This window comes from Leptidea sinapis, chromosome 28 (genome assembly GCF_905404315.1).
Source record: "Leptidea sinapis chromosome 28, ilLepSina1.1, whole genome shotgun sequence".
Classification (NCBI taxonomy): domain Eukaryota; kingdom Metazoa; phylum Arthropoda; class Insecta; order Lepidoptera; family Pieridae; genus Leptidea; species Leptidea sinapis.
In genome coordinates, this window is record NC_066292.1 from 10,823,897 (window position 1) to 10,842,687 (window position 18,791).

The 18,791-nt window shown below is 38.3% G+C and overlaps 1 protein-coding gene across 1 annotated transcript in view; it reads right to left on the bottom strand.

Moving 5' to 3' along the window:
- Positions 1 to 775: 775 nt before the first annotated feature.
- LOC126973115 (cell adhesion molecule Dscam2-like) overlaps positions 776 to 18,791 on the bottom strand; it is a 160,765-nt gene continuing 142,749 nt past the window's right edge. Inside the window, exons 26-36 of the mRNA XM_050820258.1 lie at positions 17,624 to 17,799; positions 17,317 to 17,496; positions 16,339 to 16,530; positions 15,495 to 15,692; positions 13,104 to 13,264; positions 11,812 to 11,977; positions 7,918 to 8,035; positions 7,167 to 7,318; positions 6,032 to 6,148; positions 4,634 to 4,714; positions 776 to 1,271 (exon numbers count right to left, since the gene is read on the bottom strand). Of these exons, the coding sequence (XP_050676215.1) occupies positions 1,243 to 1,271; positions 4,634 to 4,714; positions 6,032 to 6,148; positions 7,167 to 7,318; positions 7,918 to 8,035; positions 11,812 to 11,977; positions 13,104 to 13,264; positions 15,495 to 15,692; positions 16,339 to 16,530; positions 17,317 to 17,496; positions 17,624 to 17,799 (1,570 nt within the window). The 3' untranslated portion in view covers positions 776 to 1,242. The remainder of the gene's footprint in view (positions 1,272 to 4,633; positions 4,715 to 6,031; positions 6,149 to 7,166; positions 7,319 to 7,917; positions 8,036 to 11,811; positions 11,978 to 13,103; positions 13,265 to 15,494; positions 15,693 to 16,338; positions 16,531 to 17,316; positions 17,497 to 17,623; positions 17,800 to 18,791) is intronic.

Here is an 18,791-nt window from a genome sequence, read left to right on the forward strand (position 1 = left end):
ACTCGCAATTTGTATGACACTCTGTGTTAGCGTGCGTGCATTGCTCAAATTAGAGGTTAGTTCTAAACTCGATATTTTTCGGTGCTTTCATAGCTGTAATAGTCTATATAGACGTATAAATGATCTAAGCAACTCACACTTGTATTCATAAATCACTAAGCAAATCGTAACCTGTGCGGCGACGTGCTTAACGCGCCAATGTAAGTAACATTATACCTTCTTCTTTAGATTTCTATGCAAACATTTTATGTAAAAATGACGTTCTATACATATAGACAAATCGCGTCATATAAAACAAAGCCAAAATATGGAACATGCCACAAATTACATTAGACTAAGCTTCGACTGCTGTATCTATACATTGCCGCATTTACTCCAGTTATTTAAAATATTCTTGGTCAATAAGCAGTAATGTAAGACATTTGTTCAGTTCAGGTTTAATTCGGACAGTGAGAGCTGTTGACACACAACTAAGGAGAAAAGTGTGCTTACATTGTCTTTAGCACACTTTTACCGTTTCGCTATCAGACTGTGAATGATATGTCCATATGTATATAGAACGTCATTGGTTGTACAGTTAATTAAGAAAACAATGTATATTGTTACAAACTGCATATAAAATTAATTACAAAATTTATGAACATTTTCTTGTTTGGATCTTTTAATAACTTCTATATAATATTTCATAACAAAAAACCTGCACAGGAAAATATTCAATAATTCATGAATTTCTACTCAACCACTGCAAGTAGTAAAATCCCCAATTATGACAATGTACCTTATTGAACCTACATTTTCTTCGTTAACATTAGATATTATATTTTACGTTAATTGCTTATTGTAAGAGGATACTTGGATACTTAAAAGACAGATTGTATCCCTTATTAAATACAATAATTAATTAAAAGGAGCGCAAAAAAATGCTGGGAGAGTTTCTTGCGCCACTTCTTCTCTCTCAAAGCGCCATTTGTTTCCGAAGCGGTAGTACAATTAGAAATGACATCAAAAAGGATTCTAAAGGAATCAATTTTGAGAAAATAAATGCGTTTTTACAAGTTAACCTTATTATTTACAAAATTCAAAAGATAGATTATATCCAGTAGCTAAGTCGATATTTTTATATTTCATAAATAATTTTCCAAAAAAAAAAAATTATAATTAAGTTCAATGACACCTTGGCTTTTATATTATTTTAATAAAGGTTTGTTTACATTTTCGGTGTTGATACAATCACATTTACAGCTACCTATGATGCGGTATCCTACAGGTTTCTGAAAAAAAAAAACACATTTTGATAACTATTGGTTGTCTGAATTAGTACAGCTTCTGCAACACTTATAACAAGCATAAATACCATCAGTATGCATGATGACAACATTAAGTATTGAAGAAATAGTATAAATTGAGCTTTATGAAAAAATACGATTCTAGGATTGTCATAATGACACAGTTTTGATCTAAAATATATGAAGACAAAAAAGATATTTAATAAGATAATAGAATAAAATATGGCGATCGGCCACGTTGATTGAACACCACGACAAGAGCGCTTTCGCGGGTAATTGAAAATAAAAAATACGGGTTGCACTCCGAGAGTGCCGGTAGAAGTAAAAACTTGAACATAAACGTTGTGCATTTTTGAATATTTTGGAATGGTTAGAGAATAATTTCGCACGAATTGCCTTATTTATGAGTAAAAATTTACTAGCATTTATATGGTTAAATACAATATTCATTTATATCGCTATCGTACACAAAAATGACAATTTATATTACATAAAAAATGTAAAACTTCAAAACTATTCCAATTATTTTTAAAAGTGTGTCTCTAAGAAAAATCAACTCTCATCCATAATTTCAACGACTGTCTTACGAATTTTCGATCAGGTCACGTGTCCTGACGCGAGTTTCACATTTTATAACCATCCCAAGAAAAGTGCTGAACGCCGCTAAAGAATTTTAATTAAAAAATTTAAAATTGATTTAAATATAGTAATTTGCACGACAGCTTTGCTTATTGCTGAAATTAAGTTGTTTTCGAAAATACTAGGCCTGTTCCGACATTTTAAAAGAGGGATCCAAATTATGTCATCATGCATATTATAGTTGTAATAAATCATCTAGCGTATTTAAATTAGTTTGACTAGCGATATCTAGTATACTCTAAATTTTAGTAAACATCTTAAGCCCGTCTCCAGGATCTAAACTTATAACGATAAGTGTGAGTAATTTCAGGACTAAAATGTTATTAGCCATGTAGCATGTTAAATCTGTGCACACACTGTGTGTGCTGTGTGTGTTAAATTTGAATTAACAGGAATAATATCTGGAACTTTTGAACTCAAACCTTCCTAAAGAACGAAGTTATGACAATAAACAATATATTTACTTCTTCTGACTCTTTCATTCATCAACGCAGTGCTTAGGCACTAGTCCCACTAGCTTGAAACACTTGGACATAATTTGTTCAATGAGCACTAAGAAGAAATTCTTAGGAATTTCACCGCGAAGGGATCTAATATGGGATGAACGATTCAGGCACCTCCTCCACGAGCGTTGTCACTATTGCGTGTCTCTACATTCTCATAGAACGTGCCTCAACACGATGATATTATCGCGGCGATACGAAGAGTGGCCGATTTTTTTTTTACGAAATAAGAGATGAGACGAGCAGGACGTTTTATTGATCGCAATTGATACGCCCAGCCCATTACAATGCAGTGTCGCTCAGGTTTCTTGAAAACCCCAAAAATTCTGAGCGGCACTACGAATGCGCTCGGCACCTTGAGACATAAAATGTTAAGTTTCATTTACGCAGTAATTTCACTAGCTACGGCGCCCTTCAGACTGAAACACATAAATGTTTACACATTACTACTTCACGGCAGAAATAGGCGCTGTTGTGGTACCCATAATAGCCGGCTTCCTGAGCAAAGGAGCCTCCCACAGACATAGATCCAAGTCTTGTCTTTGGATCTATGTCTGTGGAGCCTCCCACTGGTAAATGCGAGCAAAACGTCAATCGCTGCGCGCTTTTCCTTACATTTATTTTTATGGAAGAGGATGAGAAACGAGCGTATGAATCACCTGATGATAAGTGATCACCACCGCCCACATTGTCTTACAGCAACAGAGGACTCACAGGAACGTTGACGGCCTTTATCTTTGGAAGGTGTACGCGCTTTTTTTGAAGGTAACCGTGTCGTATCGTCCCGGAAATACCGCACAAGGACAAGCGTATTCCACAACTTTGTACTACGTGGAAGTAAGCTCGTTGAAAAACGCACTTTGGAGGACCGCCACACATCCAGATGTTGAGGATGATATCCTAATTAGTGGCATGTCTTGCAAAGGTGGAATTTGGCGGAAGGAATTATATTAATTGGCTAATCGTCAACCCGTGGAGATTAGCCGACGACGGAGGAGCAAATTCATCTTCAACGCTCGTAGACGTAGCGCCTATGTGACTATCTACAGCTGGTTTCATTACAAAGAGCATTCTAAAAATTGTAGTATCTCGGTTGGAGAAATCAACTCAATAGTAAGAAATTTGTAAGGCAAAAACTGACTAATTTTAAAATATCATAGCGTACGTATCATAGCATAGCTTAGCTAGACTGCTTATAACAAAATATAACGAACCCTCACTGCCTGAAACTCTGAAAACAAATATTACTGTTATCGTAGGACGGTTTTAGTGGTAGGGCATTAACAGATAGAAATCGTAAGGAAAAAGCCTTATACCCCATTCCGTTTCATCCGGCATGGTTCGGATATAATTGGCAACCGCTGGCTGCGACATTAAATGATAATGACATATATCGAATGTTGTGGTTATGAAGCCTAATTCGTATATGAGAATATTGCTGATAATTAAGTAATCTTTAAGATATTTTCATAAAATGAGAGAAAAAACAAAGAATGAGAGAGAGAAAAGTTGCATGGAGGGGATATAAAGCGTTTTCCTTAAATCACGGAAATTAAATATCATAAATAATTAAGAAGGTATCCATATGAAGTTATATTAGGAGCTGAAAATATATTAACTTTAATCTTAAAAACAGTTAAGTTTTTTTATTTTTTACAGTCGAAAATAAAATGGTCACTCAATACGTTTATTTATTTACGGTGTGTGTAAATTGTTGCATTTCCTGTAGTACTCAATAACTCTTGTATTTTTGCTTAGAAATTTATATTTACTTTTTTTTTAACTTACTCGGGTAAGGAATTCAGTATTTAACGTTTGAATATTATTTTTTCATCACTTTACGTATATTGTAATTGAAATGATTTGTAAATGTTGAAGTTGAAGCTGTTAATGTTGGTTTAAAAGAGTGGCGATGAGTTTCTTGCCACTTCTTCTCATCTTTTCCGAAGTGGTGGTAAATGTAAAAGGTTCATTCATAAGTGTCATTTCCTTGACCTACATTAAAAATAGTAATTTTGATTTGATACCGCATATACGTATGTTTTAAAACTGAGTTAAACTTGATAGATAAAAATTTACATCTTATGTGTAACCCAAAGTTTTGTTGCCTGAAACTCTGAAGTCGTTGATTTTAAAAGACAACTGTTTGATTTCTTTAATTATATAAGTTTGTTAGTCTCAGATTGTTTTTAAATAATAACTTACTTCTTGGAGCACTTTTTAAAGTAGTTGATCTTGATACGCAATCACTGTCTTCTGACTCTGATCTCATTTGGAAACTTGTTTCTGTAAAACAAATACGAAATGTTTAGATTATCTTAAAGTATGAATGAATGAACCACATCAATGTAGATGTGGCGTAAAGGTAGATGTTCTTGGGCATCACGGGTTATCCTGCCTAAAACCGACAGGCCGTATCAGTCGTCACGCCAGCAATAATGAAGTCATCCGCAGGGCATTTGCCGCTCTTAATATACCAGCTGTTTTAGAGACAAATGGTATTACCCGCCGCGATGGCAAGCGTCCTGATGGAATGACGCTGGTGGCTTGGGCACGGGGAAGGGCGCTGGTGTGGGTAGCTACTTGCGTCGACACTCTGGCTCCTTCTTATGTCCAAGTTACGTCAGTTGGTGCTGGGGCTGCTGATTCGACTGCCGAAGACAGCAAGCGTCGCAAATATGTTGGTCTCAGTGAATCATACATCTTTGTGCCGTTTGGTGTCTAGACACTTGGCCCGTGGGGCCGAGAGGCGCGGATACTGTTCAAAATACTATCTTCGCGCCTCAATAAGGCTACTAGAAACTCAAGCGCTGGCAGCTATTTCGGTCAACGGATCAGCCTTGCTATCCAACGCGGTAATGCTGCCAGTATTCTTGGTACGCTTCCACGTAATGATAGTTTTAATTTTATGTAGTCGTAGTATTGTAAATATAGTTATTAAAATCTATGTCATAAATATTAATATAATCTTAAAGTAAAAAATTAAAATTTAATATACGTTCACACAACCGTCACGTTTTTGCTCTAAATAGATATTTTTATTATTATAACACTAGAAATAAGGGATTGCTTAAAACTAATTCTATAAGGATTATCATAAGATACAATAACTAAGGGTTAATGTATAGGTATAGTTTTATAATAAAGTCCCAGCCACTGTTCAGGCACTCATAAACAAATTTTAATGTTTTCTTACAAGATAAGCTGAATATCTAACTGATCGGACAGCCTGGGACTAGATTATGATTATTTTATAGCAATAACAATGACAGTACAATACTGTATATTTTATTAAAAAGAGCGCAAAAAAAAGAATGCTGAGAGAGTTTCTTGCACAGCTTCTTAGCTCTCAGAACGCCATTTGTTTCCGATGCGGTGGTATATTAAGAAATGAAATAAATGCCTTTTATGCCTTTTAGTACGGAATGGCTTACTTATTAATAATATGTAAGTATTATTAAAATCTAATCATTGTATGAAAAGGTTGAAACGTATTCAATGTTATTTTAAAAGACTTCTATCAAGCCTTTCCGTATTGTTCTGACTTTAAAACTCGATCATTACTAATTAATCATTAAAATTACAAACCGTGATAAAACTCACCAGACTCGAATCTCTTGCTACTGGTTGGATGCATCCTCGGTGCTTCCTGGTTGTCTACATGTCCGAAAGTCCGGAAACCAATTGCAAATTGTGCATACGGACTAATCTCGTACAATTCTGTAATCATAATAATTCACTATGCTTGATTTAACCACAGTATAACATTTATATTATTTGCTACAATAGCGCAACTCTATTCATGTGGGACGATACCTCAACCGGCTTACTAAATTGAAAATATTTTTTAAATTCAGTTGTTAAGCATGGCGTTCGTTCAGAGGTTATAATTATGATTTGGAAATTAAATCTTTTGCAGAGGCACCTATTCTTACGCAATCGTAACTTTATTTTACAAGCTTGATCACTTTTTTTGCAGTTTAGTTTTATACTTATAAGTCATTTTAAAAAGTTTAGTAAAAAGGAGTTTGAAACGTAGATTAAAATCGGATAGTTTGTTTACGAGAAAAAATGAATTCATACGTTTTAGCATTGCATTCTCAAAAGTCTTATAAATAGAAATTCGAAACTTATTCTGTTAAATTACCAGTTTTACTTTTATTATTTTCAAATCAACATTGTCCAAAGATAGAATAGGCTGTATACGCGTACGATCCCGTTGCCTAATAATGTCGTAAAAAAAAGTTCAGTACAGTTGCAAAGAGCGCCATTTTCTGAGAGTATGTTGTAACAAATATATTTAATTCTCCGATTTTTTTACTATTTGCTACAACGGTATTTTAAAACATCGTATCTTATACGTTGTTTAATGAATACAAATTCGTGACATTAAAAACCCTCACCTTTGTTAACGGCAGCTCGTTTGCAATAACCTACCTTCCACCTTTGTATCACAATGCACTATTTTACATTAATATAACGGAATAATTACCTACTAGTACTAATTCATTTCTATACAGTTAAGTTATTGTAAATTCTTTAATGTATCTGTTGTAATTCTGGTCAACTTAATACAAATAAACTATCTAAAATGTTATTTCCAACGAACTTGTTTCAGCCATTGCTTTCCCTTTTATGGTACTGCCCACCACAGTTACCCACAATTACGCCCAATGCCCTTGGCATTTAAATATGTGTATACAAGAATATACTAAACTACCAATAAGTGTTTACTAACCATGTTTATTATCTGAAAGATGTACGGGAGTGCTATAGACCCTGTTGTTCACGTCACTGGGTACACTCTGTGGTGTGTTTACAGTCGCATTGCTGCGTTCCGATTTACATTCCGTTGTCAACGAGTTTCGGTATTCTGTAAGTCTTTGATGACTGAAAACGAATGATAAAATTTGTTATAATTCGACGATATAATTTGACGACCCATATAGCACAGTGGTAAGTGACCCTGCCTAGGGAACTAGAGGTCCCACGTTTGAATCTCGGTGGGTGCAAACATTAAATGATGAATATGGATGTTTGTTTCAGAGTGATGGATGTTAATATATTTATGTATATTTAACTATGTCGTATTAAGTATAACGTCTTGAATCCATAGTACAGGGTATCATATCTAGTATAACTAGGCGTTTCCAGGATATGCCTTGTTTGGGGCAAGATAAATTGTGTAAAAAAATATATTTAAGTCCCTTTCCAAATACTGTATTTCAAGAAATTCTTACACTTACAAATATGTTCAAGAAATTATTTTTTACATTATCATCAAAAATTAATGAAAGCTTAACGTGCTGACATCTATAAAACTGAAACAACAATATAAGAACAGCAGATTCAATTCTGCGATTCTCAAGAATATTTAATACTATTGACTACTATACGACTTGTTTTAGCGGTGCTGTCAACTCTAAAGGCATGAGTATCTGGATGAAAAGCGAATAATATAGCCAACCTTAGCTTATCATAAAACTTACTTATGTTTCTTAATTAATATGTAGAGACACGTGAATAGACAAATTGTTAACAGAATTGAACTTCCAATTATCACCAACAAATTGAGATCCATGAAGTCTGTGGGTGGACCTACAGATTCTGAAAAAATATTAAGGGCATTTATTATATATGTCGTAGGTATATTGTCAAAGACGTGATGTTACAATTTCACTAGTGATATTGTAATTAAACGGTTAATTTAACGGCCTGGTTTAGTGAGATTGTAATGTCATGGGTATACTTTCGTGATATTAAAATACATCTAGGTATACTACAAACCTATCCAAACAATCGGGCCAGACTCGTCCGGGTTAATTACCACACTCGCACAGAATACCGGCGTGAAGTAGCGGCCTAGTGCCGCTATGTTTCGCATAGGTTAGTGTCGAGGACCGGTGGCCATTACCCCCCCCCACCCTCCACCCGAATATGACAGCGGTACTCAAAAAGATTTTACCCCAGGAGGGTACCGGCTCTACCAGAGTTGGAGAATCCCTCCCCGGGCACTCTAGCTCGGGCTGCCCTTCGTATTCTGGGGAGGGCACAGAACCGCGCATGACCAAGGACAAACGAGGCAGTACCACCCCGCTCCACACTCAACGTGGACTTTTGCAATATCAGGGGAATTCACTCCAATTTAAACGCCGTCCAGCACCACCTTGAGACGGCGCAGCCGGCCTTGTGTTTCCTTACTGAGACGCAGATATCTCGACCCAGCGATACGTCATATTTAACGTACCCCGGGTACAAAATTCAGCACAATTTTTTGCCTCATGCCGGGGTATGTGTGTACGTTAGGGAGGATATCTGCTGTCGCCGTCTCGGCAATTTTGAGGGTAGGGACCTGTCCACTCTCTGGCTCCGCGTAGATTTAGAGGACCGCGTCCGCATCTATGCGTGTGTCTACAGGTCCCATAGTGGTAACGCAGAAACCGATCATCTCATGGGCTGCGTTCAAGCGGCAATTGATGACGTACTTGCACAGATCCCCTCCGCTGAAATCGTAGTCTTGGGTGATTTCAACGGGCACAATGCCGAATGGCTTGGATCACGTACCACAGACTACGCAGGGCGATCTGTGCATAATTTTGCATTGGCGTATGGTCTGTCACAATTGGTTGAGTCGCCAACGTGGCTCCCGGATGTGGATAGCCACATGCCGTCCTTATTGGATCTTCTGCTGACTACACATCCCGATGGTTACCAGGTCTTTGTCGACGCCCCTGTCGGAACGTCCGACTATTGCCTGGGAAGGAGTGTAGTGCCTTTCCGACGCCAACGTCGCAGACCATCAGCGACCCGCCGCGTTTGGCACTACAAGTCAGCAGATTGGGATAGGATGCGTTCCTTTTTTGCATCCTTGGGGCAGGGTTTGTTTCCCTTCGGATGATCCTAGTGCCTGCGCCGTTGCAGTAGCCGATGTGATACTACAGGGTATGGATATTTTTATACCAAACTCTGTAGTACCCATCGGTGGCAGATCACAGCCCTGGTTCGATGCGTCTGTTAAAGCAGCATCTGACTGCAAAAAACAGGCGTATCGAACTTGGGTTGCGGCGCTGGGCACAAAGGATCCGAACTGCACAGTTCTTAAGAGGAAATACAACCGCGCCTCCAGATTTTTTAAGCGGCAAATCGCCCGTGCAAAGTCAAAACACGTCGTCAAAATCGGCGAGCAGCTTTCCAGTTACCGACCGGAACACGCAAGTTCTGGTCGTTGTCGAAAGCTGCTCTTGGTAACTTCAGCCAGCCATCCATGCCGCCGTTGCACATGAGGAATGACACCCTGGCCCATACGGCAATAGTGAAAGCCGATCTCTTGTGCACTCTTTTCGCCTCCAACTCGACTCTTGACGACAACGGAAAAACACCGCCGACCATCCCGTGGTGTCAGAGCTCTATGCCTGAAGTACAGTTCAGACAGAAAACTGTTAGGCGAGGTCTGTTTTCGTTGGACGTCAGAAAGTCGAGCGGGCCGGATGGCATTTCTCCAATCGTGCTTAGAACGTGTGCCCCTGAGTTGAGGCCGGTGCTAACGCGTTTATTCCGGCACTCTTATTCTAAAGGCGTAGTCCCTGACTCATGGAAGTCAGCCCTTGTCCATCCGATCCAAAAAAAAGGAGACAGTTCGGATCCGGCAAACTACAGGCCTATTGCTATTACCTCCCTGCTCTCCAAAATCATGGAGAGCATAATTAGCCGTCAGCTCTTGGTATATCTAGAGGGTCTCCAGTTGATCAACGACCGACAATACGGGTTTCGCCATGGTCGGTCGGCAGGTGATCTTCTGGTATACCTAACACATAGATGGGCAGCGGCTATTGAAAGCAAGGGGGAAGGCCTGGCAGTTAGCCTGGATATAGCGAAGGCCTTTGATCGTGTATGGCACAAGGCGCTTCTCTCCAAACTTCCATCATTTGGGCTTCCCGAGAGCTTGTGCAAGTGGACCTCCAGCTTCCTCACTGGGCGCAGCATACAGGTCGTTGTCGACGGATATTGCTCGAACCCAAAGCCCGTGAATGCTGGAGTGCCCCAAGGCTGTGTGCTGTCTCCCACGCTGTTTCTTCTGCATATCAATGATATGTCGGACACCTCCAACATTCATTGCTATGCAGACGATAGCACTTGTGATGCCGTATACACTGGCCATGCAGGTCTCTCTCGGGAAATCGTCGACCAGTGCTGGGACAAACTTGTGTCTTCTATCGAGTCCTCTCTTGAGAAGGTCTCGGAATGGGTAAATTGAACCTTGTCCAATTTAACCCCCAGAAGACTCAAGTTTGCGCGTTTACCACTAAAAAAACCCCATTTGTCGTATCACCGCTCTTCGAGAACACTTCTCTTAAAGCCGCGCCTAGTATCGGAATACTGGGTCTCGAAATCTCGAGCGATTGCCAATTTCGTGGTCATCTGGAAGGCAAAGCCAAATTGGCTTCAAAGAAACTGGGCGTCATTAATAGAGCACGGCAATACTTCAAGCCGGCCCACATACTAGCGCTCTACAAAGCGCAGGTCCGGCCACACATGGAGTATTGCTGTCATCTCTGGTCTGGCGCACCCCAGTATCAGCTCGATCCATTTGACCGCGTGCAACGCAGAGCAGCTCGAATTGTCGGGGACCCAGTGCTCTGTGAACGGCTGGATCACTTGGCGTTGCGTAGAGACGTCGCTTCATTGTGTGTCTTCTTCCGCATTTATCACGGGGAGTGTTCCGAAGAGCTGTTTAACCTGATTCCTGCCGCCGAATTTCACCTTCGCACGACACGCCACAAGTTAGGATTTCATCCCCACCATCTGGATGTGTGGCGGTCCTCCACAGTGCGGTTTTCAAGGAGCTTTCTTGCACGTACTGCAAAGCTGTGGAATGAGCTTCCTTGTGCGGTGTTTCAGGGACGATACGACATGGGTACCTTCAAAAAAAGCGCGTACACCTTCCTTAAAGGCCGGCAACGCTCTTGTGATTCCTCCAGTGTTGCAAGAGATTGTGGGCGGCGGTGATCACTTAACAACAGGTGACCCGTACGCTCGTTTGTCCTCCTATTCCATAAAAAAAAAACGCAATTTGTAATATAATAGTTAATACGTAAGTATCCACTCCTACTCTGTGGTAATAGTAAAGTTTGGAGAGTGTATGCAATTATCCATCTGAAATTATTGTTGAATTAGTACTGAAGGAGTGCCGATTCGGTTGTGGCACTCGCCGGCCGCCACGCTGCCGCGGAACGCTACCAGGCGGTTGGCTAAGTTGTAAAGAGCGCTCGCATGGAACGCGAGATGTTGCGTCTTGGAGTCCCGCATCATTCATAAAATTTTGTTTTCATTTTTATTTTGTGTATCTATTTGATATTACTATCATCTAAGGTTGTATAACTTACCTCCTGTGATAGTTGTTGTAGCGTACATATATAAAGATGTAGAGACTCCAGCAGAGTTTTCAGCCATTATTTTAATCTGGTACCACTGAGCTGGAGTTAAGTCTCCGAGAACAAATGAGTTGGGGTTTAATAGAGAATATGTGCCCCAAGTTTGTTCATACTGAAGCTGAAAAAAAGAAAAAATATTTTAAGGGTTATTTTGGTTATTATTTCTATACCCCTTTGTTTACACTTATGCATCAATTAACTGCTAAAATATTATAAATTTTAAGAAACGATTTATTATTAACGAATATCTCTCTTAATCCGGTTTAAACCTACAGAACTTATTGAGTTGAGCAAGTTTTCAATTTTAGTGTAGATCTTGTAGATGGCGATATAATTCAAGAGCTGTACAAAAGTACCAAGATTTATGGATTATGTGTCATTCGAACGGTTGGCTAAGTTTACAGCTAGGGCGTATCCCGAAAAATGCTTCAACTTCCATAAATTTTGGTCTAAATAAATTTGTACGTTGTTACGATATTATTTCTAGGCAGAATGGTCTCTGACATTAGCCTGTTCCTTGTGGAACGAATAAAAAAAACGATGTTATGTCATGTCCAATGAGCACTAGCACCACACAACTTAATTACTTCACTGATTGATTGATGATTGTTTGTATAGCGAATATAGTTCGATGGCACATATAAATACCATAGGATGGGCTATGTGCTATAGCCCATCACGGTATTTGCAAGTTTATTTAAAAACATGGTACAGATGAAACTAGTTTTCTGATCAATTGAATCAAAATATCTAACAAACTTCTTCTAACACGGGCACAGTTAGTGGAACAGAAAATAATATTCATCATCATAGCATTTACTAACCGGTCTAACCGGTAGCCGACCGTTGCCAGTCACTTTTCTCATCCGTTTCATCATCTTAAGCTCAATATGACGTGAATTTTAAAGTAGGTTTTCAATATTCACTTTTTTTTTGTAAGCCAGAGGTCATGAGATACATTGCCAATCATGAAGATGAACGCGCATATTCTCATAATTGTCTTTCAGAGAGATAGGCAAAATTAAGGTTTTTACCTACAACAGTGCAGTTTGACATCCCTGAATTTTTCCATTAGCGTAAAATGTTATATTCTTGATCGGATCTGATATATAGTTATAATGTTGATATTATACGTAATAATGGCCTAGGTCGATCTCCGTCTTCCTAAACATTTACAACCTGTATATAGTACGACTGGTAAGCATTCATGACCCTATTGCAAACGAAAATATTGAAATATATACCATTTTGTTGTCAGTCCTTTTCCAAACTTTACTTCCATATTCCCTGTAGTCTACCACCCAATTTATAATCTCACAGCCATTCTCATCCCATCCACTTAATTGTATGTATATATGAGTTGCGTTACTCCAAAACCATTCTGTTGTTGAGGGCGCTATTGGAACTGAAACAAATATTTTATTGTATTACAAAGTTCCTCTAAGAAGTTCCCTTTAAAGAGCTTCTTAGCATAGATACAAATGTTATAGTAAACATGATAGTCAAACCATTTAGTATATATTATAATTGATCTTATTTCTAGAACTTTTAGAATTCACTCAACTTTTTTGTAGAACAAAAGGACAAACAAGCGCATCACCTGATGTTAAGTGATCACCACCACCCACACATTTACGTCACAAGAGTACTGTCACGAGAGTGGGTCAGGAATTGGAAATAAATTCTCCATTTATAGGAACGAGTCTTTATTTGCGTTCACTTTTCGAACTTGCACTGCGCCGGTCTGCCGCTGTTCTTGGTGTCGATGGCGATGCCTTCAGCAGATCACACCGCCCCGAACACTAGTTCTTTTCTATCTTCTTCTTACTTCTTAATCACTTTTCACTTTTGAGTCTGAACTAGAACTGCCTTAGGCCACTTATAAACCCCCGGATCTGTTCTATTTTCAAAATAATTCTCTCATTCCATTTTTAAATTTAAATTGTACTATAAATTTCTTTTACCTATTTTAATCCTGCTTACACATTTTCCATCTTTTTTTTTGTTCAATTTGATCCTGAACTTACTAGAAAATTCCATTAACTTTACAAAACCCAAAAAATTCCATGCACTGGTAGATGTATCGAACCCGGGTCTAAAGCGTCTAAAGTAATCACTTTTCCGCTGAGCTACGAGTATTACTGACGTAAATCTCGAAATTATCAATGTCTTTAAGTTTGACAACTCTCGTCTTGTACGTTGCTGCACGATATGACGTTTGACAACTCTCGTCATGTACGTCGAAGCATTGCTACGCGACAGTACTATTGCTCACCTTTTAGAAAGGTGAAGTGCTTGAAGTACTCATGTTGTATCATCCTGGAAATATTGCACCAGATAGCTCATTTGGAATTTGGTTGCAGGCAGCTGTTCCAATCACTGCTATTAGTAAATCTACTAGAAGATACAAGGCAAGATATAGAGGCTCCTTTGCACCGGATGCCGGGATAATGGGTACCACAACGGCGCCTATTTCTGCCGTGAAGCAGTTAATGTGTAAGCATTACTGTGTTTCGGTCTGAAGGGCGCCGTAGGCAGTGAAATTACTAGGCAAATGAGACATAGGACTTCAAGCAAATGAAAACGTTGAAAGTTCTTTACTGTGCTTATGTGCGAACCCACTTAGAATACGCGTCTGAAATATGGAACCCTTGTTATGTCACATATATAAATAATATAGAAAAGATTCAGAAGAAATTCACTCGTTTCCTCTGCGATAAATTCAGAGTACCTGGAGTTGAATACTCTCAGCGCTGTCAGAAGCTTAGAAGAGACTCGACTGATATTAGATTTCTTGTAAAAATAGCCCAAAGTGTGGTGGTTTGTCCTGAACTCCTCAGCATGATTGCGTTACGAACTCCAAAGCGAACATTAAGAAAGCAAGATTTACTTTACGTACCTACCAGTCATTCTTTCTCAATATAGAATAAACAGTTACATACCACGCGTCACCAATCTGTTCAATATGTATAATTGTTATAGCCGATTTGATCTTTTTAGTGGTAGTATAAAAAACATAAAAAGTGCGTTCGCAAATGATTTTACGAAATCAATAAATGTATCATAAGTGTATCTTTATATCTGTGTATGTATAAGTATTTCTATTCTCAATCTATAGTTATAGTTAGACTAAGCAAATTTCTTTCTATATGTGGAAGCTTGTAATTGGCATTTAGAATTATGTTTACTTGACCGATTTGTAAATGTTGCTGTCAGCTCCCCAAATAAAATAAAAAAATAAGAATAATTTATGTCTCAAGGTGACGAGCGCAGTTGTAGTGCCGCTCAGAATTTTTGAGTTTTTTAATAATCTTGAGCGGCCCTGCATTGTAATGGGCAGGGCGTATCAATTACCAATAGCTGAACGTCATGCTCGTCCCGTCCCTTATTTTCACAAAAAAAAATCTTTACATATCGCATAGTCATCTAGGTTGTTCTGAGATTACTAGATCCCTGGTATCTCATATAATATTACATAACCTAATTGAGATATCATAAAAACCAGAGAATGATTGATTAGATAAAGTTAAAAAACGGTAGTTATATTATTATCCAGCATATTTTTGCTGGACTATGTGCTTAATACTGATGTTATTCTAGTTAGTTATAATAAAAAGAAAATGTCATTAACTTACTCCCTCCTAAGGTGGTGGCATCAACATAGGCTGGCTGTGATTCCCCAACACTATTGGAAGCTGTCATCCGTAAGGAATACTTCGTGCCACACTTGAGCCCCTGCAAGGTAAACTCTTGGGTCCCTTGAAGTGATGTTCCTTTGTCTGACCAAGCATCCTGCCACATTCCATTAGATTCTTTCCATGTTAAGTTATAGCCTGAAACCACAGAAGACTTTAACAATAGCAGCAGCTTTTACTGCCTATACAATATATAGACTATATAAACAATACTGTCCAAACTCTTATTGTGTTTTTGGTTTAAGGGCACCGTAACTGATGGAATTACTTTGCTGAACTCAATACTGACATTTACATTATCAAGGAACACTTGATTAGTGTCAAAAACTACTAACTTATCACGGACGTAACAAAACAATTTAAAACTACATAATAATAGAAGTTAAAGTATGAAATTTCCGTTTTATTGTAATACCTAATTGGCATAAAATCCTCATGGTTTGTGATTTATGAGTCAAATTTTTGTCACATGGGAGGGCATGGTTCAGCGTTACCTAACCAACAATATTAACTCATTTGCGTCAAATCAATAAAATAAAAAAAAAAGTACAAAATGCATTCACACAGTTTAACGAATCTAGATCACCACAGTTCTATCGCAAAAGCATAAATGACCTTCCTATTAGGTGGCAGCAATGTATAGATAATAATGGTAAATATTTTGATTAAATAAATATTTTAAAATAAAAAAAGCGAAATCCAATTTTTCAGCACAAATCGGGAATGTCATACTTTATAACCCGTAATATATACAATTTATGTTTAGAATAGAGTTTACACTCACTGATTTTCTGTGGCTTTCCATTTAGCTTCTTCGGGTGGTCCCATTGCAAATGCAACGCGTTTTTATGCGAAGTTACTCGCAGGGTGGGTGGATCCGGCGTAGGCAGTACTACCACTTCGTATGATACGGAATCAGATCCGTAAAGGTTTTTGGCGAGGCAAGTATAGTTTCCACTAAGCGATGGATCGATATCTAAAAATAAAATGGGATAGCATTATTGCCAATCAATACCGAGTTTTCCTCCGTGTAATTTTAAGTCTACCTCTCTGAGTTTATTTTTATTCATTCCATTCTACCCCAATATTTAGCATTGTAACATTATATTTGACAGGACTTTTATAAGCTATTCTACATAATCGTCCCTTTGAGATTCTGTCAGGTACCCAAAAACTCTGCGGAGGAATCTTCTAATGAATACTTGGACTCTAGTTACTATTATTTCTTTTTTCTAAGTTTGGCAACAAGTAGATGTAAAGACGTCGCAATACTTCCGAAAAGCCAGAGTTTGGTGCTTCATCGCAGTTGGTTTAATTTCCAAATAGAAATCAGTTATATAAAAAATCTCTTTGCTTTCTCTCTCCATTGACAGATTGTCATCTGTACCTTTTTTTCAAAGACCATATACTACTTGACAAGCACTGTAGCTTTAAATAATTGCTACTAACTTTCTGTTCTAACGCCGCAACTCGTTTAGTCCAGTGCGAGCAAGCGAGAAGACCAGTGCACTGTTTTGTAAGCTGTTTGGTGGTACGCTGGTACGTTGTTTTCAATAAACTCGATTTTGTTTTAAGTGACCAATGTAAGATAATTACATCATTGTGCCTGATCCGCTCTCTCCCCGCCCGCGCGATCCAAAATTGCGACACAATTGTTATTCCAAAATTCTTGTCTAGTAGTATACATAGAAGTCTTTGATTTTTGTAGATACTTTGTTTCCAGCATTATTATCATGAGAAAATGATAAACACAGAAACTTACTGTTAATAAGCAGACTATCGTCATGATTCCTGGTGAACCTCGGGTGGTGGGTGATGAGTATGTGGTTGTGGTACCACACTGTACGAGCTGTCGGTGAGCCGACGCACTCGCAGTGAAGAAGAAGTGATGAGCCTACTCCAGCCGTAACTGTGCCGCCTAATGATGATACGCCTGCGACAACTGCAATGGAGTAATGTGTACTCGATATAACTTAATGTAATAAATGATCTGCTTAGTTAATTAAATAAGAAAACATTATAATGCTGTTTAATCTGTCTATGTCAAACATAATTTTAACTTTTGGTACCTTTGCTACTAGGTTCAATGTGAAATCTGTCACTTGGCGTCCCTTCTCCTGCCAATGTGTGGGCTCTCACGAAAACCTCATACTGAGTGCCAGTGACTAAGCCTTGTACTGGAAATGATAGTTGCCGGGAGTTTGATGCATCTGAGTCTATCCTGTAGCTCTGCGGTGCGGATGTACTGAAAATAATATTTGGCTTATATAATATTATTTGTTATATTTTTACGATACGTTTTACACCATAGCTGCTAACGCGTTCATTATGACATTTGAATTGTCATAATTAATGTAGAAAATAGGTGTCCCCTATTCGAGAAAAACACAGCGTAGCCACAAAGTGCTACAGAACAAACGCGTAGACCCGCCTACATATACGCTGAGTCACTACGAATCACTACGCAATCTTTGCTTCATCAGAATGACTTATCGTAGAATTATCTTAAAAAGAGTCACTGAAATATAAAAAGCGGTATATAGGACGCTGCGATCTGTACCGACAGAAGCACAACACTACGTTGACCTTTTGGCCGTATTCAGTCGCTCGTATAGGCCACGATAACATTGCTATGTCCAAGCACATTCTCTGTGAGTATATCTAACTATTTGGAACGACAGGCGTGGAGTGGCAGAAGCTTAAACGTAGAATGCATTAAAGCTATTTATATTGTCTCACCAGTGAGACCACCTTCCACTAGGAAGGGGTCAAGGTTGCCATACGCAGATCGTAACCAGCTTGCTATGAGTGTAATATCAAGTAGGCGTAGTCAATAGAGAGAAGAATTTAAAATAGCGACTTGTACATGCAATTACAGCAGTAGAATTAATAAAATAAGGAGCACCAGAAACTCTCCCAGCATTCTTTTTTTGCGCCCTTTTTAATAAAAATGTACAATATTGTACTGTCATTGCTATTGCTATAAAATAATCATAATCTCGTCCCAGGCTGTCCGAGCACTTAGATATTTAGCTGTGGCGTAGTAGGATTTACAACAGGGCCATTTTTTAATAAAACATTTAAATTATCTATAGATAATGCCTGAACAGTGGCTGGGATTTAATTATAAAAGTGTATATATTTACCCTTAAAGCTATTATGTATCATATGAAACCTACTAGAACTAGTTATAAGCAAACCCTAATTTTTAGTGTTATATTAATGAAAATTATTATT